The sequence below is a fragment of the Pelobates fuscus genome, chromosome 7, assembly GCF_036172605.1.
Source record: "Pelobates fuscus isolate aPelFus1 chromosome 7, aPelFus1.pri, whole genome shotgun sequence".
In the NCBI taxonomy this organism is placed as follows: domain Eukaryota; kingdom Metazoa; phylum Chordata; class Amphibia; order Anura; family Pelobatidae; genus Pelobates; species Pelobates fuscus.
In genome coordinates, this window is record NC_086323.1 from 26,044,234 (window position 1) to 26,072,022 (window position 27,789).

At 41.0% G+C, this 27,789-nt stretch overlaps 1 protein-coding gene across 3 annotated transcripts in view; it reads left to right on the forward strand.

The window, feature by feature from the left end:
* The first annotated feature begins 441 nt into the window (after nucleotides 1–441).
* Nucleotides 442–27,789, forward strand: part of OSBPL9 (oxysterol binding protein like 9) — a 95,701-nt gene continuing 68,353 nt past the window's right edge. For 2 of the 3 annotated variants that reach the window (XM_063427808.1, XM_063427809.1), the window contains exons 1-4: nucleotides 442–566; nucleotides 6,764–6,814; nucleotides 9,845–9,923; nucleotides 15,868–15,944. In XM_063427808.1, the coding sequence (XP_063283878.1) occupies nucleotides 456–566; nucleotides 6,764–6,814; nucleotides 9,845–9,923; nucleotides 15,868–15,944 (318 nt within the window). In that variant the 5' untranslated portion in view covers nucleotides 442–455. Of the gene's footprint in view, nucleotides 567–6,763; nucleotides 6,815–9,844; nucleotides 9,924–15,867; nucleotides 15,945–25,937; nucleotides 26,041–27,789 lie in introns of those variants that run through there. The other variant, XM_063427810.1, reaches the window with a different exon arrangement.

Sequence of the window (27,789 nt, forward strand, 5' to 3'; positions counted from 1 at the left end):
TGCACTATACTGTGAAATGTGGAAAATTCCAAAGGGAAATGCAAATTTTGAGCCAGAAAAGTTTGGGGGAAAAAAACTAATTAAAGAAGAAAAAAAAAATAAAATATATATATATATATATATATATATATATATATATATATATATATGTAGAACTTGTCTGTTACAAACTAAAATTTGCTATTTGAGTCCACGTTTAATGAACATCCCTACACTGTAATTAGATATTTTGTTTTACTATATATTTTTTGTGGAGTGAGTGAGCCATGCACCCTGCTCACTGAGTGATGGAGAGAACCTCCTGGTTGCTATGCTAGTGCAGCATCTTTCCTAGCAACGCTTTGGTCCAAGCAGTGACGTCACGGACCCGCCCCCCTCCCTCCTTACACGCTGTCCTCCTCCCTCACCCCCGCTTGATGACGTGCGACGCACGGCACTAGTTCCCCGTCCCCAAGATGGCGTCCATCATGGAGGGTCCGCTGAGTAAATGGACGAACGTGATGAAGGGCTGGCAGTACCGCTGGTTTGTGTTGGATTACAACGCCGGCCTGCTCTCCTACTACACGGTGAGGACCGCCAGCACCTGCCTTACGGCCCGCGTTACGCGCTGGTTTAGTCGCCAGGCGGAGAGGGGCGCGGAGCCTCCCCAGCCCGGAGCCCAATCAGCGCACTCTTTGCTTTTGTTCTGGCGACTTTCAGTGTGCAGCCAATCAGCGCCAGCTTTAGCCGGAGTTATCCAATCAGCGCTAGCTTTAGCCGGAGTTATCCAATCAGCGGGCTCGGTTGCTGCAAAGCAGCCAATCAGAACGCGGATACGCCGGCCTGCTGCCCAGTGAGTGGGGCCTGTGCTGGTCCACAGTCATGGGACATGTCAGCCCATAGGAATGCTGGTGGAAGGGGTTCAACCTCCTCTGTGAACATGGGGGCTCTACTGGCCCAACTATGCTTTATGGTAGCCCTCAGACAAAACATACACCTTTTATAGTAAGTCCCTATATGTCTCAACCCCCTCTGTGAACATGGGGGGCTCTGCTGGCCCCAACTATGCTTTATGGTAGCCCTCAGACAAAACATACACCTCATAGCAAGTCCCTATATGTCTCAACCCCCTCTGTGAACATGGGGGGCTCTACTGGCCCCAACTATGCTTTATAGTAGCCCTCAGACAAAACATACACCTCATAGCAAGTCCCTATATGTCTCAACCCCCTCTGTGAACATGGGGGCTCTACTGGCCCCAACTATGCTTTATAGTAGCCCTCAGACAAAACATACACCTCATAGCAAGTCCCTATATGTCTTAACCCCATCTGTGAACACGGGGGGCTTTGCTGGCCCCAACTATGCTTTATGGTAGCCCTCAGACAAATGACAAAACATACACCTCCTAGCAAGTCCCTATATTTCTCAACCTCCTCTGTGAACATGGGGGGGCTCTGCTGGCCCCCAGCTATGCTTTATGGTAGCCCTCAGACAAATGACAAAGCATACACCTCATAGCAAGTCCCTATATATCTGTGTCTAAGAAAGCACACTGCTACATGCTGCAAATAACTATCTCACAGCAATAAAACAATGTGTTTTGAGTTTTAATTTTTTATAGATTTAAAAAAAAAAATCTTTATTTACTTTGGTCTTTTTGTAAATTTAGGTTTTTCCATTATATAACTTATCTGGGTATCAGTAAGTTCTCTGAAAGGTTCCCGAATCGCCCTGCCACTTAACACGCCGGCAGCTAGATTGAAGGGGAGTCTATGGTCACCGAAACAACTTTAGGTTAATGAAGCAATTTTGCTGTGTATATCCCTAAACTCAGAAACCTACCAAAAAAATGAGGTTAGCGTGACAGTACCTGGCAAGATTTAAGTTGCTTGAAATACATAAATTAGGATTTAAATAAGTACTTTTAAAACATAGTATTTATTTAAACACTCTATTTTTTGGGTGTTTTATTTACATTTTTTTTTTTTTTTTTAATAAACGAATTTTAAAAGTACTTATTTGAATCCTGGAGCCTCCAAGTTCATTGCGAACAACTAATATGGTGTCTCCAGTCTCAGTGGGTTTTTGAAGCCTGGATTATTATTATGAGGACCTGGATAACTGCTGCTGACATAGGTGGGAGTTGTTTAGTCATACTCCTATATCATTTTCTGTATGTGGTTACCTTGTAATATCTTTCCGAGCAGACTTTCTGTAAAAACAGAATCACATAGCTTGTTACAAATGATGTAATACTGTGTAGTCTCTTACACAACCCCAAAAGTTGTTTCATCATACATCGAGAAAGCTGCGCCATTGAATGGAATTTCTTGAAAACTATTTTTATTTATTTTTTTAAACCTGGGGAGATTTGTGTTTCTGAATGACAATATAATTGATTGTATTACTCCCAGTTGGTTTGAGAAAGTGTTTGACCGAAGGCTGGTGGCAGGTGTGCATACAACAGTAGTAGTGGGTAGTTACTCATTCGCAGCTATATATGTTGAACCTGATCACACTGGTAGTTTAGGAACATTTACCATGCAGAAGTGGCACTTCATTAATAATAAACTTTAAAGGAACATTTTAGGCCTTGCTGTGACAACCATTTTATAACAACCATGTTGTAAAGCTAGTGCATTTTAAAGGAGGAAAAATATATTTTCTTTAAAATTCCTCCCACTTATGCACTGCAAGCAGAAGCAGCTAATAGGCAAACCTTTGCTTATATTTCATAAAGCCATGTCCAACAGGAGTTTATGGAATGTTTAGTTCAACCCCCTGTTCCAGTTAATAAGATCTGATCTCATAAATTGAATTCCTCACCACTATAACTGTAAAGCTATACAGAATTTGTTGGTGCTATACAAATACGACTCCTGGAACGGATGATCGTAACAATACTGCTAGGCTCTCTCTCCCAAAACAAGGGAGGGAAGCATGTATATGCTTTGCATGCACCCCTGCAAGCTCTAGTTTAACAGCAAGAACAAAGCAGTAAAAAAACTTCCTTTCGTGTCCGAGAGGGAAGTCTTAAAGGGCACCTATATTCCCGAAAATAACAGTAGTTTTTTTTTCAGGATTATAGGTTCCCTTCTGTCATTGATCATGGTCTACCCCGCTTTGCTGAAAATTAAAGATAGAAAGATATAATCTTGAATGAAATATGAAGGAAATTCCATCACAGTCAAAATGAGTATCAGTCTGTATATTTTCTCCACCTCACTTTCTTAGACTCTGGGCAGAAGCTACCGGCTCAATCCAGATGGCCATCACCTGTGACGGCTGTGGGGAATTGACTCGATCTTTGGAGGGTCTTGCAGGATCCTTCATAGATCTCAATGCTGTACTCTGATTTCCAGCACCGAGACTTCTTCACTGCAGCCGCCTGCTCCACCTCTGACGACATTGGCATGCCTGCTGATGTCTTTCACGATCCCAACCAATCCAGTGTTTGATTACAGGCCCAAGTCCGACTCTGTTCTGCAGGAGGAAGCACCTTTTTTGGCTGTCAGGAGGATGGCCACTAGCTGTGTATTTAACCCAAGGAGGGTAAAGATAATATCAATTTGATGATTTTTCAGATTAAGTAAAGGCTTTCTGATTTGGATAGATTATTGAACAATACCTTCTCTTGAAACTGTTTACAATTGTAATTATTACTGGGACAAAGAAGGTGGGATTGTCAAATAGGATTAATTCATCTGGTTTTTTTTAAAGTAGCCGGCCCACTTTTAAACTTATGAAATCATTTGAGTTTCCTAGGGAGCGCAAGAGTGTGCCTGACTTTATAGAACAATAAAGGTACCATGTCTGACTTGGTCTAAAGTTCAAATTAGGCTATTAACTAGTAGGCAAGTGCTGTGGGACTCCTATAAGTGTTTAATAAAGGGAACACACGTACTAACAAAATACTTAAGTATCCTAATAATATGCTGACACACAACTTTCTTTAAAGGATTTTTTTTTTAAACCTCTGAACTGCATATTGAGGGAGAGGTTTAGTGATTTGGATGTAGGTTAAATATTCAAGCCATAGACAGAGTTGAACTTTTTACCCACAAGTGTTTACCTATGATTTTATTTCCAGGCTAATGTGGAAACACTTCATCTGTGCTAGCTGCAAGCACATGGTAAGGCAGTTTTTTTTGCCCACCTTACTTGCCACGGGCATAGTAGGATAGACTAAAACTACAGGCTTTGCAGATGACTGTCCACACAATTGCTGAGTCCCCGTGTGATTGCATCTCATGCCGGCATGCACCCATAAAATAAGATCTGTATGCCCTCCTGTGTTATTTTGGTTTTGGGTTAGTGATGTCCCGAACAGTTTGCCGGGAACCGTTCGCCGGCGAACATAGCGTGTTCGCAGTCGCGAACACGCGCAATGTTCGGTCTGCCCCCTATTCGTCATCATTGAGTAAACTTTGACCCTGTACCTCACAGTCAGCAGACACATTCCAGCCAATCAGCAGCTGACCCTCCCACCTCCATGAAGAATAGGGGGCAGACCGAACATCGCGCGTGTTCGCGACCGTGAACACGCTATTTTCGCCGGCGAAAATTACAGGTTCAGCTTTATTTACATTGATAAACTGGCACTATGGAAGGAAAGGCAGAGTATGCACATGCTCATACAGCATTGCAGTGTAGGTACCAGAGCATCTTGGGACATTTGATATTCTACAGATGTGCAACAGAAGTATTTTTAATTATTTTCTTTTTTCTTCTAACATCTTTAGCTTAATGAAGTGGATTTGTAGTATTGATCATGCCCTTGCCGTGTAACTGCTCAATTCTCTGCGGCTTAGGCGTTAAGTCACTTTGTTTATACAACTTTAGCCACACCTCCCTGCATGTGACTTAGTCTCCCTATGCACTTCCTGTAAAGAGAGATCTAATTTTAAAGGCTTACTCCAGCTTCCATGACCACTTCTTCTGCTTTTAGAATTGTCATGGAGCAAGAAATTTTGCGCCATAAACAAAAGGCTACTAGACAAAGTGATTGATTTAACTCTGCAGTAATACTGCATAGACATGATCTATACCAAAACTGCTTCATTACACTATAGTAGTTTGGGTGTCTATAGTGTCCCTTTAACTTTAACTGTGTCCCCCATCTCACTTCTCTACCAATTTACACTGTAATTGTAGATTAGTAAACATTCTTTCTTTGTAAAATTGTTGTCTCTTTTTAGTCGTAGCTTGAGCTTGTGAAATGTACTTTATTTAAATTTTCTTTTGTCCTTTTAATATAGTTAGTTATCCTGTTTTAATATTCTCCTTTTAAATGCACTATAGTGACATATATAGCAGTCTGACAATGCTTGCCGTTTCACAAACGTGCTTGCATTAGTTAAATGACACTTTTGCTTGCTTGAACCTGTCCATATGTCTTATCAGGAAGAATTGATCAGGCCAATTTCCTGTTGGTGTCAGGTTTGCCTACTGCAACATTGTCAAACTGTGTGCCCTCTCAAGCCATTGTAAAGCCAGTAGGAGAAATAGGGGAATTTTACCCTACAGATATTGACCTTTTTAAAAAACACACACCCATAACGGCTATTTTCCGTACTGCGTTTTTCTGGAAAAATGAATAGGAGCTGATGCACTAGAGCTGGAGTTGAATTTCACTGGCGTAGCTGTCAGTGCTATGGTTGTGTGGGAATAGAAAGGTGACTCCTTTGTATGAGATTTACTATGGTGGAAAAACTGTACATGCATTAGTGTCTGATGTAATGTGTGAAATGATTTTCGATAATTTAATAGTCTGACTTTTTAAAGGACCACTATAGCGCCAGGAAAACATACTCGTTTTCCTGGCTCTATAGGGTCCTTGGATCGCCCTCACCCTCTGGCTCCCCCTCCCGCCGGGCTCTAGGGTGAGGAAGGGGTTAAATTCCTACCCTTTTCCAGCGCCGGGCTCCCATAGCGCTGGGGAATCTCCTTCTTCTGCCGTCATCAGCTGAATGCGCATGTGCGCATTCAACCAGTCTCATAGGAAAGCATTCTCAATGCTTTCCTATGGACGCTGGCGTCTTCTCACTGTGAGAAGCGCCTCTAGCGGCTGTCAATGAGACAGCCACTAGAGGCTGGATTAACCCATTTGTAAACATAGCAGTGTCTCTGAAACTGCTATGTTTACAGCTGCAGGGTTAATCCGAGTTGGACCTGGAACCCAGACCACTCCATTGAGCTGAAGTGGTCTGGGTGCCTATAGTGGTCCTTTAATAGTCACTGCAATGTCAAGAATTCAGTATGCTTGTGTCTTGATCAGTAAAACATACTACTTAACAATCCTGCGATCTTCAGTGGAACATTCCTTGTATCTCGCATTTCTGTATTTTGTTTTCCTTATTCTGACAGTATTCCACGATTAAATGAGAACATGGATGCAGAAGCCCTTTGTAGAGAAAGCTGACCTGCAGAATGTCATGTTATCAGTTTTATAATGCTCGGTATATACATAACTATTTTCAATTCTTACATTAAAGTGTTAAAATTCACACCAAATTGTTCCTTTTAGCCCTACATGAATCAGGGGAACATAAGTCTGCTTAGTTTTGTTTTAACTGATTGAAAACCAGTCCCTGTTGAGGTTCTTAAACAGCATGTTTTAAAGAAGAATAATCTTCTATTTCATACACTTCATTTAGAGGTTGTCATGACACTTACAGTGAGAAACACGTAATGACCGGGAGAAACATTTTCTGAAGAACTCTTTTCATTTTCTGATACAAAATAAAGTTCTAATGGTTTTTTCTTTTTTTTTTCTTTTCAGTCGAAGGACAAAATGATGAGAGGATCACGGAGAGGATGTGTCCGGCTCAGAGTAAGTACGTTAAATAGTTGATCGTTTTCAATTAACTTTGGTTTAGGAATTGCCAAGTACAGTGTTTCATTTACCTGGCTGAATGTTATGTTGTGCTGATATTTAAGTGAAAATGACTGCTTTGATGTTTGCAGACTTCATATGCTGCAAGAGGGAAATCCGCTTAAGACAGTTTTGATAAAAAAAATTCCCTCCTTGATATATTTCCTTGGTATATGCATTCCACAAAATGCAGCGACAGACTTTTCAATGAAAAAGACACTGCAAGCACTGTGCTCTTTATACCCCAATGTTAGTAGTGCAACTACTGGGTGTTGCTCTTCTCTTTCACCATAGCTTGCAGGCCACCTGCAAGCTCTACGCCTGAGCTAAGGCAGGCAGTGCTGGGCTTAGCTCATTGGCTGTGAGCAATTGGTTGACGGTCTCAGCCACTGAGCAAGCCCCTCCATACAGGGATTAGCTCGTGAGAGATAACAGAGCTCTTATTAAGAGATAAGTTATTAAGCCAGAGCTTTCAGCTCCCCAAAGTTTGAGAAGATGGGGAACAGCACCAGCGGACTCCAAGTAAGAAGTCAAACCATTCTGAAAGAGTTTGACTACTTATATTAGCGGGCTCCAGGGCAATCTAGCGGTTATGGTGGTTGGAGTGTTTCTTTAATGCATAGTAGTATGATGAAGTTGTATGTACAGAAGATTATAGCTGCAATTGATTAGTATGTTCTCTATCCTTTTATAATGCTGGCATGCTATGGCTAGGCCAGTGACCTTAATAATAGTGTTGGTTTCTGTGAATGTTGAGAGACTAGGAGATCATGAGGCGTTCTTGATCTATAAACACAATAATTCTGAGCCAGCCACACGTTTAGCACTGCATCTAGCTCTGCTGTCAGAGAATGCAGACACAGCTTGTTCCACTAGTAATAGATATAATCTAGCCAAAAATATAGGATGGTCAGGAGCTGCTGACTATCGTACTATATTTTTAGCTAGGTTATATATTTGCATTTCTTTTAGGGTATGGTTAATCCTGGGTCGGATTGAGCAATATTTAGTTAAATGACATTTCAGAATTTTTATCTTCCTGTTTTTTTTTTTTTTTTTTTTTTATATTTTGTAAAAAGCCTAAGTTCTGCGAGTGTGCAGAGGCTGAAAAGGTGTGATTTAAAGTGTTTTTGTGTGTCATTTGTGTTTGCTTCCTAACTCCTTAGGTTTTATTTCTGACTGATCTAGGAGTAACCTTTCTGCGCATGTTTCTATTGCTCAGGGTGATTATTTTTGTTTAACCCCTTAAGGACACGTGACATGTCATGATTCCCTTTTTATTCCAGAAGTTTGGTCCTTAAGGGGTTAAACTGCGTCAACCTTAGATAAACCATTTAATTATAAATTTTTAAAACTAAACTTTCACCCCAATACTTGTGGCATTTGACTTGTAAGCGAGACACAGTGGCATTCTCTCTCTAAAAACGAAATAAAATCATATGCTGTCATCCAATTTGTGCATTAGAGTGTAGTCAATTTGCATCTTGATCACTCGTATACAATCTGTTGCAATGGCAGTGAAGTAAACTGTTTACAGATCATGTTACAGGAATTGTCCATATGATGGCTCGGCACACGGATATGTTAATTTAAAAAATAAATAAATAAAACAAAAGGTCCCAAATCCCTCAGATCCATCATTGTTGGGGTGTGATATTCTATTCTTTGTTGCTTGAAGTATTAGAAAGTTAACTTAAACCCAAGGTGTCATATTGTCTTAATACAGTATTTATAAAAAAAAAAAAAAAAAAAAAAAGTCTGCATGGAAGTCTGTCTAGATGAATTTGGGTAATTGTGAAGTTTGTGTGTATTTCTCCATGATTACAAGTAGGTGGCACCACTGACATGGAATTAAATTGCAACAACTCTTCCTACACCTCTGTTATCTTATTGCCCTTACAGCATAGATGTTTGTGAATTGTTTTATTTTTTTCTGTGTTGGTGCAGGATTTGTTATTGTTGCATACTGTTTATTCTTTGAAGCTAACTGTAGAGTGCAATGATGGGGCTTGGGCTGACCCTTTGATACTCTACGTTAATTATTCCTTTGCTTTGGCCCTATCTGCATTTAAAGAGGGTAATCATAAGGGTGATTAGTGCAAGGATGTCCAACTCGAGCTATAACCCCCATAATTATTTGTCTTAGACTGGCAGACTATTATAAGAGTTGCTGTTTAACCACAATGGGAGGCCTGCACTAACTTTTCTTGTGCTTTATCCTGAACCTAACAGAATGTATGAGCTTCCACCAAATCAGTGGCAAAACCCATCATGGAGATTTAATTATGTACATCATGTAACGATGGCCACCCCCAGGGGATAAATAGCGGAAGTGTGACAAATTCTTATTACTGTAAGAGTACTGGCTCTCATTCAGAAAAATCCTAAATTTATTGACCGTGTATTTGTATTTCTTGTACCAACTTTTTGTGTTCTAATCTGTTATAGCAACTCATTCTAAAAAGAAACTAAGCATCACTAAAGCCATTTAATGTATTCTTTTGGCCTACTAAAAACTGCTAAACGTTAATAGTAGCAGAATTCTAATTGAACTAAAGAACACGAGAAACCCAAGAAATTGGGGGAAAATATCTTGTATTATATAAATCTTATTTTTTTTTTTGCTCTCTGTTTTTCTTATGTTTTATTCTGGTATATATTTTTAGAACATTATTTTTTTTTTTTTTTGCATTTTCCCTGGCTCATTCAAATTCACCAACTATTTCACCCTTGGTGTACTGCTTCCTGTTAAAGTTATATTAATAGACTAATAAATACATAAGCAATCCTCATGTGTGGCCTGAGACCGGTCCCGGCTGCCTTACTCCACTGTTTATAATTTGCAAGGATGCTTGTTGGTTAAATGCAAATTCCTTCCTGTGAGCTGGCTTCCCCTGGCGGAGAGCTCTACCGCAGTGCTGCTGTGATCCGCTCTGTGTTGCTGATGTCACTGCTGCCCAATTCAGCATTCTGCTCTTTGTTCCACAGGGGGCTGTAATTGGCATAGACGATGAGGACGACAGCACCTTTACTATAACGGTTGATCAGAAAACCTTCCATTTCCAGGGTGAGCGAAAACAACTTCTTCTCTACTTTTCTATTGCTATCTGCACTGTGGACACAAATCCCACCATCAAGGCTTGCTTTAAGTATTTAGCGAGGCGCGTGAATGCTTGGTGCTGCTATGGGATAGTTTGCCGTTCTGCAGTGGATAGATAAACGTGATAGACATACGACCAGGAGAAATCAGGCATTCCCTGTCTTAAAAGCTGACTCACTGAAGCAAAATCTGCATTGTGTGCAGCTGCTGCGTATGGGCTGGTCACCGCACACTAAATTCATTTTCCAGGCTGGGATTCAGTTTCCGTACAAAGCAAGAAAAACTACCAGTTCAGTTTGTGATTTCTGAACCTGCTGTTGCTTTTTTTTTTTTTTTAAAGGTGGAGTTTCCATGCAAGACTGCAAGTTTTTCTTCCTTTCTTACATCTGCATCCCCTATTCACCATTTGTTCCTCCGCTATTCTAACCATTTCAACCCATAATAACTCAAACCAATGCCGTCTGTTACTGCTATGTTTCGGCATTGCATGCTATGGCTCCACCGTAGAAAGGGTAAGGCATAGTTGCTTGTCCTGTAATTTGCAAACCGCATGAGCCATGAACGTGGGAATTATTTTCTTTTCATAATCTGATACCTAGAAACGTATCAGTTTTATAAATAGTTTGAATTAATTGGATGCATGTTTTGGGACTTGCCGTTCTAGTCATGATTTATGTCAAGGTTTTAATTCAAATTCTCAACTCCTTATGCCAAAATAACTGGTCGTAAGCTAGGTGATATTAGAATACAAGAAGCCCATATGCCATTTTATCTTATCTGAATAAGCCTCATGGTCTAATTTAACTTGTAATTGGGAAATAGTTATAAAATTACTAAATGTTGGCCAAAATATAATTGATCAAAGTTGGAGATTTATTTCAAATTCTGCTGTTTGTTTTCCTTGTAATTTGGTTACTAATTCACCACAATTTGCCACATGTGCATGTTTATCATAACACGATCACATTTATCATTTTTATTTTTGTTTTTCCTTCAAATGTGTCTGTGAATCTGAATTCCTTTTTGTTGTCTCTTTACAAGATTCTTGTAATTCTAATGCCACCGCTTTCCTCATTTTTAATGTTGAAGACTTTACAGCTATTTGACTCCTCTTTTGGGGGGTAAAAATAAAAAAATGGTAAGACAAATATTTTATTTTACAGGACAAAATGATTGAAGACATTCCCATTTTGGATGCTTTGTTTCAGGGCATCTAGGCATTTCATTCTGACTTCCTTCCCAGCAGGGCTAACCTGCTTTGCTGTCCAAAGTTGAATGGGTTAATGACTGAGCTGGGAGAACCACTTTTGCAAACCAGAATTCTGTTAATCAAAGATTCCACAAAATCACTTCACCTTAATTGAAGCGATTTGGGGGCATCGATGCTGCCACAGTAGCCTTCCTTATAAAATAGTGCCACTTCTGGTAAACACTGTTTACAATTGTAAGTTTCCATGACTAGTGGTTCTTAGACCACCCACCACGCAGGACTGGAAAAGATTCAGTTCTGGAATGATTTTGGACTGTGGCATCAGTGTGCAAAGTATGCTGCTACCAGGCGCTGTGTGCGTCCGGGGCTTCTCTATAAAAAAGCACTGGATTGATGATCATGGCTAATGCCATACATCCTTAATGTGTACCCAGTAGTACTGAGGTAAAGGTAAGATTTTAATTTATTTAATGAATACTTTTAGGGGGAATAAAATGGCTAGAAGCAATAATCTGAACATAAGGAATCTAATATAAAAAAAAAATCAAAGTGAACTGTCCCTGTCCCGTCCCCCCCCCTTTTTTTTTTACTTCTTGTGTGAAAAATATGCCTTTTTTTTTCTGATTGAGTGAACAAGGAGACACATGGGTTACATGTGGTAAATAAGACATCACATTTAATACTAAGCACCAATGCAGCTTTCACAACCACTCGATTTTATTTTAGTTTATTATTTTTCTTCTGTGTAATAGCCGGTACAAATAGACATGTCATAACAGAAGGGTAACAGGTACAATATTAAACATGTCGCTTCACTCACAGCCAAGGCTAAGGATGAGCAACCATAGATGCTTATAGGAAACTTGCCAAATGTGAAGAGGTATAAGAGGACAGATAACTAAGCAAGTGAAAAAATAACAGGAAAAAAAGCACATGTGAAAAATGTTGTAGAGGCTTATAAAATGTAATCACTTTACATAAAGTAAATCAGCCTTGCAAATAACTGCTGCCAAAGAGCCGGCCAATGCCGCAGCTTGGCCACGTTGGGGAGCTTGGACTTTGCCACCTCCGCCCCATGCTTGCAAGGGAAGATAAATTGGCCTGTATAAACCGGCATAGTGGTGCCCCAATATTCCTGCTCTCCAGACCCAGACTAGTGAGAACCAACAGCAAAAATCCACGAATCCAGGCCGCAAGGACATGGATAGGGACTTCCACGCTGGTCAGGTAAAAACCTGGTCACTTTTGCTCCCAATCAGGTGCTTGGCACCCCAAGAGTGGGTCTGCTCCTGTCAGAGGTCAGTGTCTAAGGTGAGTAAGGGCTATAAGTCATTGTATTTGCACTAGAATTGAGGAGCTACAGGGTTGTGCGTTGTCTATGTTGGCAGTCAGGGCCTGCAAAATAATACATTGTATGTGTGTGTATATGTATATGTATATATATATATATATATATATATATATATATTTTATTTTTTATTTTTTTTGTCTTCTGGTTTAGGTATAATACAATTCTTCATGAATAATCTGGCTGTATGCTTTATTTGAGCTTGGTTAATGGTTTTAGTTTCTAGTGCTGTAGTTTACCTTTTTTAATTTATTTTTTATTTTTATTGTGTACCTTAGAGAGACACTCCAGTCCTTTGTGCTGAAATGCTTTAGTTCCTAAACGATTTTTGATTACTCACTATACGTGCTAGCAATTGGCTGAGAGTGTCAGCTGATGTTCTCAGCCTATCACTGCTGCTTGGGCAAAATCTGAGGAACCTTTTTAATGCTTTATTTGCACATTTCTGGAATATAGTCAAATTAAATCTGAATAGCAGATTGGAAAAAAAAATCTCCATCTTTGGTTATTTTAGTCTACATTTTTTGCTATTCAGTTTTCTACTCCCTCCAACACGAGGTTTGGTGAATAACCCTGTAAGTCAGATTCGATGAGAGAAATTGCTGAATAAGCGGATAGCAGCAGCAGTATTGCGGTAATCAATTTACCAGTCCTAATGGCAGCGGGCACCAGAGATTAAATGTAAATCACAAACCATATAGCTAGTGGTGAGTTCAGGCTTGCAGTATGCTATAGTACGGTACATGGTAATGGATGTGGGGCTAGGGGTGTTCCTTTAACCTATAATTCAGAAACTCTGCTATAGAGCAAAAGGTACAAATTGGTTTTGGAGCATATGGTGGGCATCATCATAGTACACATCATCAGACACACCATTACTATGTAAAAGTTTCCTTTCTCAGACGTCACTGCCTCCAATGTTTAAAGTTTGAGAGGGTGTTCATAATTCTACTCACATGGACTCGTGGATGTAGTCCAGCCAATAGTTCCACTTCGTTAGAGCATGCTAAATCTGCCATTAATCACAAATCTGTTTTCATTGTTTTGGGGCTCCCTCTGGCTTTGATAATCTGTAGTTTGTATCGTATTACAATTAATTACACTGCGATAGTTAACTTTTTAGCGGGTTTTGTTGTTTTTTTGCATCCATTGGTGTTCTGGGATAAAGTGTGCAGTAGTGTTAGAAATTGAATTGGCTGGGGTTGAAGCCTGCAGTTAAAATGGTTTAAACATTTTTGTCATGGATGCTCCTCTCAATACATAACTTTTATTTAGGGTGGTAATTTTAGGGTAATATGTAAAGATATGTGTGGACGCTTGTTCTTGTGCTGATTAGTTTGCCTACCAAATGCACTGGTTCTGCAGAACCACTCCTTGATATCCTACTGTCCTACTCCTATACTGCATTGTTACGGTTATGTCCCACTGACAGCAATTCAAGTGTCAAACACGTGCAATGTGTACAGGTGCCTTTTTAGATATTAGTCAGTGTCCATCAAGCACGATGCACTTTATGGGATACCCCACATATTAGGGGAGACATCATTGGCATGCCCTTTGCAATAGACTCGGTGGAAGACATGAAATTCTGTGGGCTGCAGTGAGGTCTACACTGGTTGGATTTCTTTTGGGCTACTTCTGGTAGGATTGGGAAACATTGCATTTTTCGCCCACTTGCTTTAAAACCCCCTTTAAAACCCCCTTTAATTGCATTAAAAAGACAATGTTTTCTTTACATGTGAATGCCTAAATATAGCACAGTATTCCTAATAATATCTGCACCCCACATGAAAAGCTTATTTTTGTCTTTAAGTTGCATTGAAGTAAAGATGTCCATTAATTGCAGGAAGTTTCCGCTTTTCTTTATACAAAGGCCCTATGTTGATGTTTTAATATTGGAAGTTAATGCATTTGTGAGGCGTAGCCTGTTCAGGCTGGGCATAATTTGAGAAATCACGCAGATGGTGACTGGCTAAAAGTGTGCTCACTGCAATGAAGAGGAAAAAAATAATTACTTTTCCAAAGGGCAGACATCTGTATAGACACACAGCACATCATCAGTCCTGGGGCACTGTGCACTTAACGGTAACATGGACATTCTAATTATTTATCCACTCAGAGCTCTGAGAAGAAAGGCAGACGTTAAAAGCACCAGTATTATTATTCTGTCATATCTGCTAAAATAAAATACGGACCCTCCAGCCCACTCCCCCCCCCAAAAAAAGATGTTCTCCTATGGGGAATTTAAAAAAAACAAAACAAACCTACCACATAAACATTCAGTGCCATTAACCACAGTGACCAGCAAAATGTTGTTTGAAGCACCTCACCCTATTTTCTGTCTTTTAACCTTCTGAAATCTGCACAGCGGACACTGGCTTAACGAAAATCTGTCCACTCCCACAGTGTTGGCACTCCGAGCACTGCCAATTTACTCATTCTGGAAAAGAGGTGGCACTTCCCCTACCAAAGGTCTGTTCACATGCTGTTGAGCAAATCATGGTGATATTAAAAAGCTTCAAGCATGACTTAAGTGGCAGCTCTTATGGGGTTGACTTTTTTTTTTAACCATTTATTTATTTCAGAGATACGTTAGAGAGCTGCTTCTAATGAAGCACTGGAGTAAATGGGCTTAATTTATATAAATTGAAAAACCAATGTTGATCCAATGGTGGCTGGATCTGATAAAATGTCCTTTTCTGGGAAAAACTGTGCATCATTATCAGGCTTGACAGATAGCTCTTACTACTCCTTGTGTACAATGAGGTGGAAGGTTGTAATGTAGGAGGGACACCTCTTAAAGTAGTGATTTTAGTACTTAGGTGCTGTCACTTGCAATGTAAAACATTGATGATTCTGAGAAATGTAAACAATGTTTCCAGTGGGCCTAGAACACTCTTCCAGTGGTTGTTGGTCACTGGAGGCACTTCCTCTTTAAAGAAACACGATAGTGTAAGAGATACATAGCTCTATCTTCCGCTATCCTGGCTATTTTGCTTTTTTTTTTCTCTTTCATCCAAAAAAAGACATCATCCATAATACTGGCCTAAACTAATCTTTCATAACTGATTTACAAAGAGCAATCTTGTAAATGAGTGTGTGTCACTGTAAAGCCTTCCGGAGTCTGCTCTAGCAGTTACTGCTTGTGATATGTTACTGTGGCAGCAAAGGAGAGAATGCTGTTTAAAATACAGTTTGAGCAGGGTCCTCTTCAACCTATCGTTCTTGTAAGTTTTCTTGTATTTGTCCTATTTATGGTTAAATCCCCCCTCTCATAGTATTGTAAAACGCTACGGAATCTGTTGGTGCTATATAAATGGCAATAATAATAATCCCTGTTTTCTCACCTGCAGCTCGAGATGCTGATGAACGCGAGAAGTGGATTAATGCTCTAGAAGAAACCATCTTGCGTCACACACTGCAGATACAGGTACAGAGTCACTAGTATCCCAGGGTTTATCTGTGCCCTCACTGGAATGGTATGGGGTAGACCTTAAATCTTGGACTGTTGGTGTTGGGAGAACACGGTCTTCTTTCTGTGTTTTCTTTCAATATGTTTGGGTTCTGCCTTTCTTGGAAGATGGTAGCTATTTATCTTTTTAATTTTTTTTATTTTTTTGTGAGTTAGCAGGAGTTATATATTAATATATATTTTTTTTAATTTTTATTTATAAGTTCTTAAAATTACAAGAAACATGTCAACAAGTGCTTGGGAGATGATTGCATACCTTTGCTGTTTACTGGCAGTGAAGGGGTCAAGCACTGATGGAGAGGGGGATCTTTCTCTTCTGTGTTACCTGGAGCTTTAATTAAAAAAATCCAATGCTTGACTTAGTTTGGTTCCTTCGCTGTGCAGGTTTGTTACTTTAATATGGTTTGTGGTCAAAGTGTGAGTGGTGAATTATCAACTGTCTTTGCCACCTAAAAGTGCTTTTTCCTATGTACGTTTTTAAAAATGTATTTAATATAAATGTATTTGTGTGTTTCCAAATTGCGTGTTAACAAATTGTTTAAAAAGAAACCATTTGTGAATGGTTCATGATTGTGAAGCTATACTACATGCATCATATAAAGTAAGGGAAATGCTAAACTAGGGTTTATTTATTAAACAAATTGTAGTAAAATGAATACCAATCTGTGGAATACAGACCAAAACTGCTAATTAGGAGGGGGGATGGGGGGGACAAACACTCTGTCATAGTAAAAGCTCGGCTGTTTTAGTTTTCGATTTAAATCGTTCTGGTTATTACTTTTTGTCACAAAGCACGTTACTATAAGTATTCCAGCTGCTTGCCAAATGCAACTCTCCGTTAATCTGTTTTTAGATACCTCTGAATGAAAGTGTCATTTGTTTTGCCCATTTGGAAAGTCGGGGGTGTTATAAATTGAAAATTACATTGTGCTTATAGAATCACACCTGAAGTAATACTTTGGGAACTATAAACATGTAATTTTGAGAGGGGCTGAGTCAACGGCGGCTGTCTGGGCTACTTTGGGGTTAAACAGATTGTAAACTGTTCAGCCCCTTTAAGTAATAAGGTAAACTGGAGCCCAGGACCTCCAGGCACAGTAATAACTTAATGGAAATAACGGTAACGGTATACATGAGACATAGTAAAGAATAGTTATGGGCTGATATTTAGCAGTGAACCGAGCTGCCTTATCTTGCTATTGCCCATCAATCAAGGTCATCGCTGATGGGAACAGCCAAGATCACAGATACCATATGGTTATATTATTATAGTGCAAGTTTATCTGTGTGATGTCTTGTTAAATCTTCATAACTGTTCATGCTGATGGCTACTCCTGGCCAGTAAAACCACCGGGAAGAAGCATAGCAGCTCAAAGATGGCTTTACCTTAACTACTGCATTGTGATGGGAATTTGTGCAACTTCAATTTAATTTTTAAAAAGAGAATGGAGCCTTGCATGAGAGAAGAAAAGGTTTACACGTTAGTGGGGTTTTATGGACTTATTCAATGGTATAACTAATGTAAAAGTGACTGTTGCCCTTTTAATTTATAATGGTGGTTCCATCGGAATTATCACTGGGATTATTTAATTATACATGGCGGGTACATGATTCACCCCTCTGCTGGGCAGCACTTTTTGTCTTTGTCTACCAGAATGCATAATCCATAAGCATCCCTAATAAAAATGTTAACCTGCAGCCATAGCAGAGATGACCAGCAGTATTATTCTGAATAAGGTGACTGTTAAAGCATTTAAAATGTGAGGCACATTGTCTACCACTTCCTGGCACTGTACAGGCTGTACACTACTTCCTCAGTGTTAATCAACATGGAACATTAGTAGACCACTGTACTGTCTGTGTGTAGTATTATTTGTACTATGATTTATTTATAAAGTATCAACCTTTTACAGCCCTGTGCATTGGAATCACAAGACCTGCAAATACATTCCAAAAGATGAATTTCTTATAGAGACTAGATTAGATCGTAAACTCACTTTACAGGTCACTCACTACCTTTTAAGGAAGGAAATGGGTTAAAACTACACACAGAATAATGATAGAGAACATGCATTTTACTTTTTTAAAATTTATTTTTTGGTCTAAATTTTCTCTGTGTTCATCATGGGGTTCATGGATAAGGGTTTTTTTCTGCTCTGTTCCAGTGGGATATTGAATAGCCGTTGATGGACTGGTTGAGTAGCCCTTCGTGGAGTACTGGTTGTTATTTTTCCACCATATGATTCTGGCACTGTCTGTTCCATGACCAGAGTCTTTAAAAATGGATTTTCTGCAGCTGATCTTATCTAAGCCAAAAACTGGAATAAACAAGCTGCAAGCTCTGTGCATAAATGCTAAAGGCTATTAATATGGTTTAGAATCTTAATCTTCAAGTCATAACAGAAGCTGTTCAGACCAGATGGACCATTTTATTAAAAGCACGAGTCCAGGTAAAATACAGGGCTAATGCATTATGTAGGAGACGGGGGTGATGTGTGTTTTAGAAACTGGCTTAAAAGAAAGGTGCAATTTCCTATGATTTTTCGTATTATAGTTACTCATTCCCCATACTTAACAAATATGTGTGAGCGATGTGTGAATAATATTTCATGTAGAAGTCACACACATCTTTATCTAACAACTGGGTGTCTCCATTGTAGAACCCTGTCTGTCATTGTTAGATCTGTCCTTTGCACCAGGCAGTCAGTGGTGGAGATAGCATATAGAGAAGGGAAGTGAAACCGTTTCTCTTTCTTCTCATTTGCATTGTGTGCCCTGGCATTGTCTGGACTGAACTGGACTGTGATGTAATTTGCTAAATCTTTAATATATAAGGAAGAATTGTAGTGGTTATAATGGGTTACAATCTTGGAGGGTAGTGGGGAATAATGGGGAAATGGACAAACAGGATGGGTGTTAATGTACAAGGGAGAAGATGCAAAAGAAACGACAATAGGGGATAGTGAGTGAAGAAACCTCGAACAAGAGGAGGACAGAAGTATAGGTGGGAACAGAAAGTCAACCCGCAATCTGCAAAAATGCTCCTGTTCAGCTGAACGCTGCTGGAGGAAGTTTCACACCTTGTCAGACTTTCTGCATTATAAATTTGTCTTGCGTTGATACAGCGCAGCCCTCATCCTTGTTAAACGGTCTTACTTTTCCTCTGTCATTCGTTAATGCTCCCGCAATCCTAGGCATCTCTTTAAAGGACCACTATAGGCACCCAGACCACTTTAGCTCAATGAAGTGGTCTGGGTGCCAGGTACATCTAGGGTTAACCCTGCAGCTGTAAACATAGCAGTTTCAGAGAAAGGTAAGTTTTTAACCCCCTTGCTCCCCCTGCAGCCCGGTGGGAGTGGTGCAGCACTATAGTGGTCCTTTAAGTATCCCTCCTGCTCTTGGCGTGGGTTAGTAGCTTATGAGTTAATTCTGTAAACTGTGAAAAGTGAAGAACTGAATGAAGCGCAACATCGAGGGTAAAATAGCCAAACTGGAATATACTCAGACACATTCTCATCCATTTTTAATTACCATTTCAAATGAATGGTGATTTTTTAACCCCTTAAGGACCAAACTTCTGGAATAAAAAGGAACCATGACATGTCACACATGTCATGTGTCCTTAAGGGGTTAATATGATAAACCCATAATTGTGCTTGGACAAAATACATTTCAATTTCTGAATAAAAAAAGTGAAGCTTGCTTTGTACAGGCTTTTTATTCTAAACATTTCATAGGGTTCAAATGTCTTCTGACAGAGAGTGGTATCACACAGCTTGCCTGAAACAGAGTAGGATGGTGAGATTGTCATTGAGATTGTCATTGAGACTGTCATTGTCTGGATACCCACTGTTACCCTCTGTTAGTGGGGCACTCACTTGTCAGTATAGATTTCTGAGCAGAGTATCCCAGCGGTGAACATGGATTTGTAATTGGTGTTACATTGCTACCAGACATTCATTAAACATGTCCCCCCAGCATTTAATGGGGGATCTGTAGCCCACAATAGCTGGGTCCTAAAGGCAGATATCAGTGTCCTCACTGAATGACACAGCCCTGCCTGGCTGATACTATAATATAATAGAATAGAATAGCCCAATGACAGCCCCCCTGGGGTCTCCTTTCACCTGTCTGCAGTCTGCCTCCTGCCTCCGCCTGTTAATTTTACCTTTACACCAAATATTCTCCTCCCACTGCCCCCCTCACCTGTGCTCCAGTTCCCTCTCCCCCCCCCCCACTTCTCAACTTTACCCTACCTTCTTGTCCTAGCCGGTACAAACTCCTTGTGCGTCACTAAATACCTCCCCCCCGCCCCCCCCAGAAACATTGATATCTTCCCAAGGTTCCGTCTATAGAGTAAAAAACTGAATACACATTAACACAGCATGTGGGTGCACACAGTAACAGTGTATTCAATACACTGAACAATAGAAACTGCTATGTTTCACTGAGGGTTAATCCAGCCTCTAGGGGCTGTCTCACTGACAGCCGCTAGAGGCGCTTCCGTGCTTCTCACTGTGAAAATCACAGTGAGAAGACGCTGGACGTCCATAGGAAAGCATTGAGAAATGCTTTTCTATGGACTGTTTGAATGCGCGCGCGGCTGGCGCTGACGTCGGCAGAGGGAGGAGAGTTCTCCAGCGCTGAGGGAGCCCGGCACTGGAGAAAGGTAGGTGTTTAACCCCTTCAACCACCTTCAGCCCAGCGGGAGTGGGACCCTGAGGGTGGGGGGGACCTAAAGACCCTATAGTGACAGGAAATAGTTTGTTTTCCTGGCACTATAGTGGTCCTTTAATACCTTTTTACTCTCTTCTTCGCCCTGCTGTGGCCAGCCCCCCCAAATGAATCTTTCAGCTGATGGCTTTGCATGTTCCTTTACTGACAAGATTAAACAGTTAAGGAATTAATTCTCCCTCCTTCACTCCTCTCTATCTCAACCACACTTGCCTTCAAGCCTTCTCTCCAGCTACTGAACAGGGGGTGGCTGCACTTCTCCTTTCCTCTTGTCCCACCACATGTCCCCTTAATCCCGTCCCGCCTCACCTTCAACTGCTCATCTTTTACTGCTCTTTCTTCTGGTGTTGTCCCTGCACCCCTTAAGCATGCTACTGTACCCTTCCTAAAAAAAAGCCATCTCTTGACCCAGCTTCCCTTTCAAGCTATCGTCCCATATCTCTGTTGCTTTTTTCCTCAGAGCTTCTGGAAAGACTTGTCTTTACCCATCTGACTTGTTCCTTAAAGGACCACTCTAGTGCCAGGAAAGCATACTCGTTTTCCTGGCACTAGAGTGCCCTGAGGGTGCCCCCACCCTCAGGGACCCCCTCCCGCCCGGCTCTGGAAAGGGGAAAAGGGTTAAAACTTACCTTTTTCCAGCGCTGGGCGGGGAGCTCTCCTCCTCCTCTCCGCCTCCGTTCCTCCCCGTTGGCTGAATGCGCACGCGCGGCAAGAGCTGCGCGCGCATTCAGCCGGTCGCATAGGAAAGCATTCATAATGCTTTCCTATGGACGCTTGCGTGCTCTCACTGTGATTTTCAAGCGCCTCTAGCGGCTGTCAGTGAGACAGCCACTAGAGGAAAAAGGGGAAGGCTTAACTAATTGATAAACATAGCAGTTTCTCATTAAGCTGAAGTGGTCTGGGTGCCTAGAGTGGTCCTTTAATTCCAACTCTCTCCTCGACCCTCCTCAGTCTGGATTCTGCCACCTCCACTCCACAGAGACCGCTCTCTGATCTAATTTTGGCTAAATCCAAAGGCCACTACTCCATACTAATTCTTCTTGACCTCTCTGCTGCCTTTGACACTGTTGATCATGACCTCCGTCTGTTAACTCTTCAAATTCTTGATCTATGAGACACAGCCCTCTCTCATGGTTCTCTTCGTATCTCTCCAACACTCATTCAATGTCTCCTTTTCCAATGACACCTCCTCCCCTCGTTCTGTCTCAGAGTCCCTCAATGTCCAATTCTTCATCCCCTTTTGTGCTCTCTTTATATTGCCTCCCTTGGCAAACTCATTAATTTGTTTGGATTCCACTACCATTTGTACGCTGATGACACCCAGGTATTTATCTTCCCCTGCTTTCCTATGTCACCAATTGCCTTTCTTCCATCTCTGACTGGATGTCCTCCCGCTTTCTGAAACTAAATCTCTCTAAAACTGAGCTCCCTGTCTTCCCTTCTTCTAATACTGATCCTCCTCTTTCTCTCTCCTTTCAAGTTAGTGGTACACACTACAGCCCATCTTTGCAAGCGCACTGTCTTGGCGTTGTACTTGACTTTGGCCTTACCTTTGAGCCTCACATCCTGTCTATTTCACCTTAAAAAAGTTGCCCGCATTCCGCGTCTTTCTTACGCAAGATACTACTAAGGAGCTTGTCCATGCTCTAGTAATCTCTCGCATGGATTATTGTAACACTCTCCTAATTGGTCTTCCCAGAAGCCGCATTGCCCCGCTGCAGTCTGTAATGAATGCCGCCGCCAGACTGTTTTTGCTCTCTAGTCGGTCCTCCCACACCTCACCCCTCTGTCAGTCCTTACATTAGCTTCCTGTATCCTATAGGAGTCAATTCAAAGTACTAATCCATACCTCTAAAGCACTGACCAATTCAAGACCCTCTTATATCTCTTAACAGATCCATAGGTATGCCCCTTCTCTGTCTCTCCACTTTGGCCATGACCTTCTCATTTCCGCTGCCCGCACAAGTACGGCCAACTCACGCTTGCAGGACTTCTCATGGGTGGCTCCCTTCCTATGGAATAGCCTGCCTACCGCCATCAGACTCTCTCCTAGTCTTCAATCGTTTAAGAAGTGCCTTAAAATCAATCTCTTAAGGAAAACGTATGGCCTTCCAGAGTAACCTCTACCTCACATACCTGTTCCTTGCTCTCTCCTAAAGGGCAGCACTCTACTCTCTCCTCCAGCTCTGCTTCACTCCACCTTGTTTGATTCCTAACTCCTGTCCTACGGTGTTTTATACCCCACCTCCTATAGACTGTAAGCCCGTTTGAGCAGGATCCTCTTCAACCTACCGTTCCTGTAAGTTTTTTGGCATTGTCTCATTTATTGTTAAATCTCTCCCTTTTATAATATTGTAAAGTGCTACGGAATCTGTTTGTCTAGAATGTAAGCTCACGGCGCAGGGCCTTCCTCCTCCTCTCTGTTCCTGTACGTCCAGTTGTCTGGTTATAGTTACATGTATGTTAGTCCACCCATCATACAGCACTACGGAATTTGATGGCGCTATATAAATAATAATATAAATGCCAGTAATAATAATAGTGTATCGCTGTATACAGGTAGGACTACAGGCATCTGACAGAACCAGGTATGTGTCAAACTGCGTAAATGTTTACTGTGTGATGGACTCCTGCTCCAATCACCACTACAGCGATGAAATCGGAAAGTCGAATGCCAAGTGATAGAATAGACTTGGAATTTTCTGTGCTCACAGTAGACGTTGTCTCCTCAGGTCAAATGTAGCACCCCCTGCATTGAGCAGTTTAACAGGAAATACACCCAAGGACTAATTGAAACAAAGCAGTTGTAGTTGCTATGGCACTTGGTGTGCCGTTAAGATACACAGTGCTGATACTAAGAACTCCTATTACATATTATAAAGTAGTTATTTCAAAATATTTTTTGTGTGTGAAATTTATCTTCTTCAAACTCTTAAAAGAACACTATCGTGTCAGGAATGCAAACATATGTGTTTTATAGTGTAATTTTAGGTGGCCTCGCAGGTACACTGAGGCTGGCTCCTCGTTGGCTGAAATGATCAAAACTGGTTATCTCAGCCAATCCAATGCTTTCCCATAGGAAAGCATGGTGAGGCTAATGTGCAGGCATGGCAAAACGCAGCAGTGCACCTGTCCGCATCTCCTCATAGAGATGCATTGAATCAATGCATCTCAATGAAAAACATTCAGCACCTCCATCCAGAGCGTGGAGACGCTCAACGTAGCACTTACTCGGGAAGCGCCTCTAGTGGCCGTCTGCAATGGGCTGCAATGAAAAGGCAGTGTTTACATTAAAAAGCTTGTAGGGACATGCTATACACACCAGAACAACTACATTAAACTGTAGATGTTCTGGTGACTATAATGTCCCTTTAATAAAACATTTTAATGACCAAATGTATACTACAATAGATAACTGTTAATTGTTAGTAGACTGAACTTTAAAAAGACGGGCTGCGAAAAGGAGCATTATTTACTAGAATGTATGTTGTTAAAGGATTACTCCAACCACCGCGACCACTTCTGGTTTTAGATGTTGTGCAAGTTTTTCATCTTGAAATGCAGTCTATCCAGAGATACTAGTGACTTTGAGTGTAGTTACAATTTCGGCACACGTGACTTGGTCAACCCAGAGTGAATCCTGTGCAAAAAAATAAATAAATCTGTCAACACATACTGAGTGCGCCTGCAAAGAGAAGCCTGTTTGAACGGTGTGTGCGCAGCCTGCGCAGGCAGTTCTAAGAACGACTCACTCTAATATTCTACTTTCCCTCCTTGATATTAGTCTTTCCTCCTCCTCTTGTCCACCACCCTCTGTACAGCTCTCCCTCCTTCCCCTCCACAGCGATTGGGAGGTGGGTGGGCTTGGTGAGATGAGCTGTCATTCTTCCCATCTTGCTGCTTGTCTGCGTGCATGCGCAGTGTAGCTTTCACTGTTCCAACAATGCTTCTCTATGAGACACATTTGATTGGACCATGGACAAGGACAGGATTACGCCATGTGACGAAGAAGGTAGAAACAATTGTGGAAAAGTTGGCCCAGATTCAAAGTGAAATCGGTACAGTTCAAAAAGAGGTTAGAACTCTGCTGCAGGTAATGAGCATTCAGTGTCATGCTGTTAACCGGTCTTGAGTCCAGATTGCAGACTGACTGACTGCGGGGAGTGTTATGTTGTCATTTGAAACCTCCCTCCTTCAATTTGTGAATGTTGTTTGCTTGGGCATAGGTTAATTATTACTTTTGTGATTTGTTTGTCAGTCTAGGATTCTTGTGAAATCCTAAACAATAACATTCAACGGAAGCTCTATCTACTTGTGAAAATACATTACCTAGTGAGACTACCTGCTCATTGGTGAAGTCCCAGAATTCCCAAGTGATCTGTCGGAGTACATTAACCTGTATCTGCAGGACATAGATGATCAGTAACCTGTCAAGTAGTAGGTAGAGAGTTGTCTAAGGTGTGGGAAAACTGTTCTCTTTTGGCATCTGAGTGAGGGGGGAGGATTTGAGAAAACAAGTTGTGTGATGAATTGCTTACCTGAGGCACAGCCAATCAGTGAACTGTAACTAGTAATGACCTCATGTAACTCCATCCCTCTTTAACCCTTTAAGAACTATGCTGTCATTCTAATGTGGTATTCCAGCATAGTAAGCCCATCTCAATTGAGGGTTTGTAGGGCAATCCACGCTGATACAGAACTGAGAGATTCAGCTTGTTGCGATCACTGCATGGAATTCCAAGGGTGCTTGCACTAAAGGTCAGGCTTTGATTTCTTTTTTCCCCCTGTTATCCTGTGAATAGGAAGTCTGTAAGCCTTTAACCCTTCTTTCCTGCCCCGTGTGGTTTCATTTAATTTAATTCTTATTGTATTTTTTATTTCTCCTGGTCTACAGTTTGTTTTTTTATTTTTTAAAGCGTTGGTGTGCTAATATCCAGACTGTTCCTTTGAAAACAAAACTGTAAAAAATATTTGTTTTCTGTGATATCCGCTCCAGATTAATTGCCAAACTGAGCGTGATGTGAATGGGATCTGGCATGTTCCCCCAGTGTATTGCTAAATAGTACGTGGCATCACGTGACTTGGAGCACACCAATATGCACACGCCTTTTAGACATGTAAACTATGCTCAGCCAATCCATTGCCAGGAGGAGGGTGAGCAGCTCCTGACAGCGGAGACCAGAGGAAGTAGCTGGATATTTTCAGCTTGTAAGTAAAAAGCAAACACTAGTCAAAAGCCAAGCATGTGGCTCGTGAAGACTTGTTAGCACTGCATGAGCAGGGCTCTGTAATCGGGATGGCTGTGGAAGGATGCGGCATTGTAAGTAATAATAACCCTTCGCACCGTTTAATGCTGGCCTTGTTACATTCGCGTACAGATTGCAGTGTTGGAGGGGGGTTGAGCTGGAGAGCGAATAATCCAGCTCTCTTTCTTTAATGTCATTGTGAAAAGGATGGCTGCCTGTCTTGAAAGCTCAATTTGTGTAACCACACGCTGTGTGCCTCATTAACTGCTTTAAATAGAAAAGGTCAGAATTTGCAGTTGTGAGAGATTAAAACCTCAGAATGCGGAATATCGTCGGCATAAGCTGCTTACTAATCAATGTGTTTACAATATCGTGATGCCCAATCTGTGATTTTTTTTTTTTTTTTAAATGCCAATATACAGTTTAATTTTTTTTACTCTCTTCTATAAATGTTTTTTTTGCTGTACTTTTAGAACTGTGTTTACAATTAAACACTCTAGATCGTAAGCTCATATGAGCGAGATACTGCTCTCTTCTTCTGTCTACCTACTCAGCTCAACCTGGCTGTATTCACAGTAAAGCTGTATCGAACATATTGACTCCATTTAAATAGTAATAGCTGAAGGTACAGAAAAAACATTTTGTTTTAGGTGAAAAACCTGACATTTCTGATTTTTCAACTGGTTAGAACTGGACTATTGAACTTTGAATTTCCTGCTTTACTAAAGTATTTATATTATCCTTGGCTAGCTAAACAACACTGACCAAGGTCTCTCTTGATTGTAATGTAGCGGCAGACGGGCCATTATTGACTGCCTCCGGTTAAATCCCCTGGCTGACCTTTTTAATAGGAGCCCCTCAGCAGCTATGCGATACTGAATGACGTGTATAACAGCACTGCAATATTAAAGGAACACTATAGTCACCTAAATTACTTTAGCTAAATAAAGCAGTTTAAGTGTATAGATCATTCCCCTGCAATTTCACTGCTCAATTCACTGTCATTTAGGAGTTAAATCACTTTGTTTCTGTTTATGCAGCCCTAGCCACACCTCCCCTGGCTATGATTGACAGAGCCTGCATGAAAAAAAAAACTGGTTTCACTTTCAAACAGATGTAATTTACCTTAAATAATTGTATCTCAACCTCTAAGTTGAACTTTAATCACATACAGGAGCCTCTTACAGGGTCTAGCAATCTATTAACATAGCAGGGGATAAAAAAAAAATCTTAATTAAACAGAACTTGCAATAAAGAAAGCCTAAATAGGGCTCTCTTTACAGGAAGTGTTTATGGAAGGCTGTGCAAGTCACATGCAGGAAGGTGTGACTAGGGTTCATAAACAAAGGGATTTAATTCCTAAATGGCAGAGGATTGAGCAGTGAGGCTGCAGGGGCATGTTCTATACACCAAAACTGCTTCATTAGGCTAAAGTTGTTCAGGTGACTATAGTGTCCCTTTAAGCAATCTGATTACAAAACAATACGTCCTATGTTAACAACTGACTTCCAAGATTTATGCCAGAATAGCAGAGATTCAAACGCTCATCACGTACCAAACACCAAAACTGTCCAAGATTTGGCAGGACAATCCCAATTCGAGACACCAGAAAAATGTCCCCCAAAAGTGCGTAGACCTGATTATGTAATGTGGTTGCGCTCTTTGAAGCCAATACAGCCCATTTGTCTGTACAAGAGATCCAACTCTGCTCTGTGTGCACGAGGCAGCCCATTTACTGGCAGCTCTGCCCGGGTACCAAGTGCACTTGAATGGTGTGCTTCCCTCTAGATGTCAGTAATGTGCCTTATCACCCGCCCCTTTCT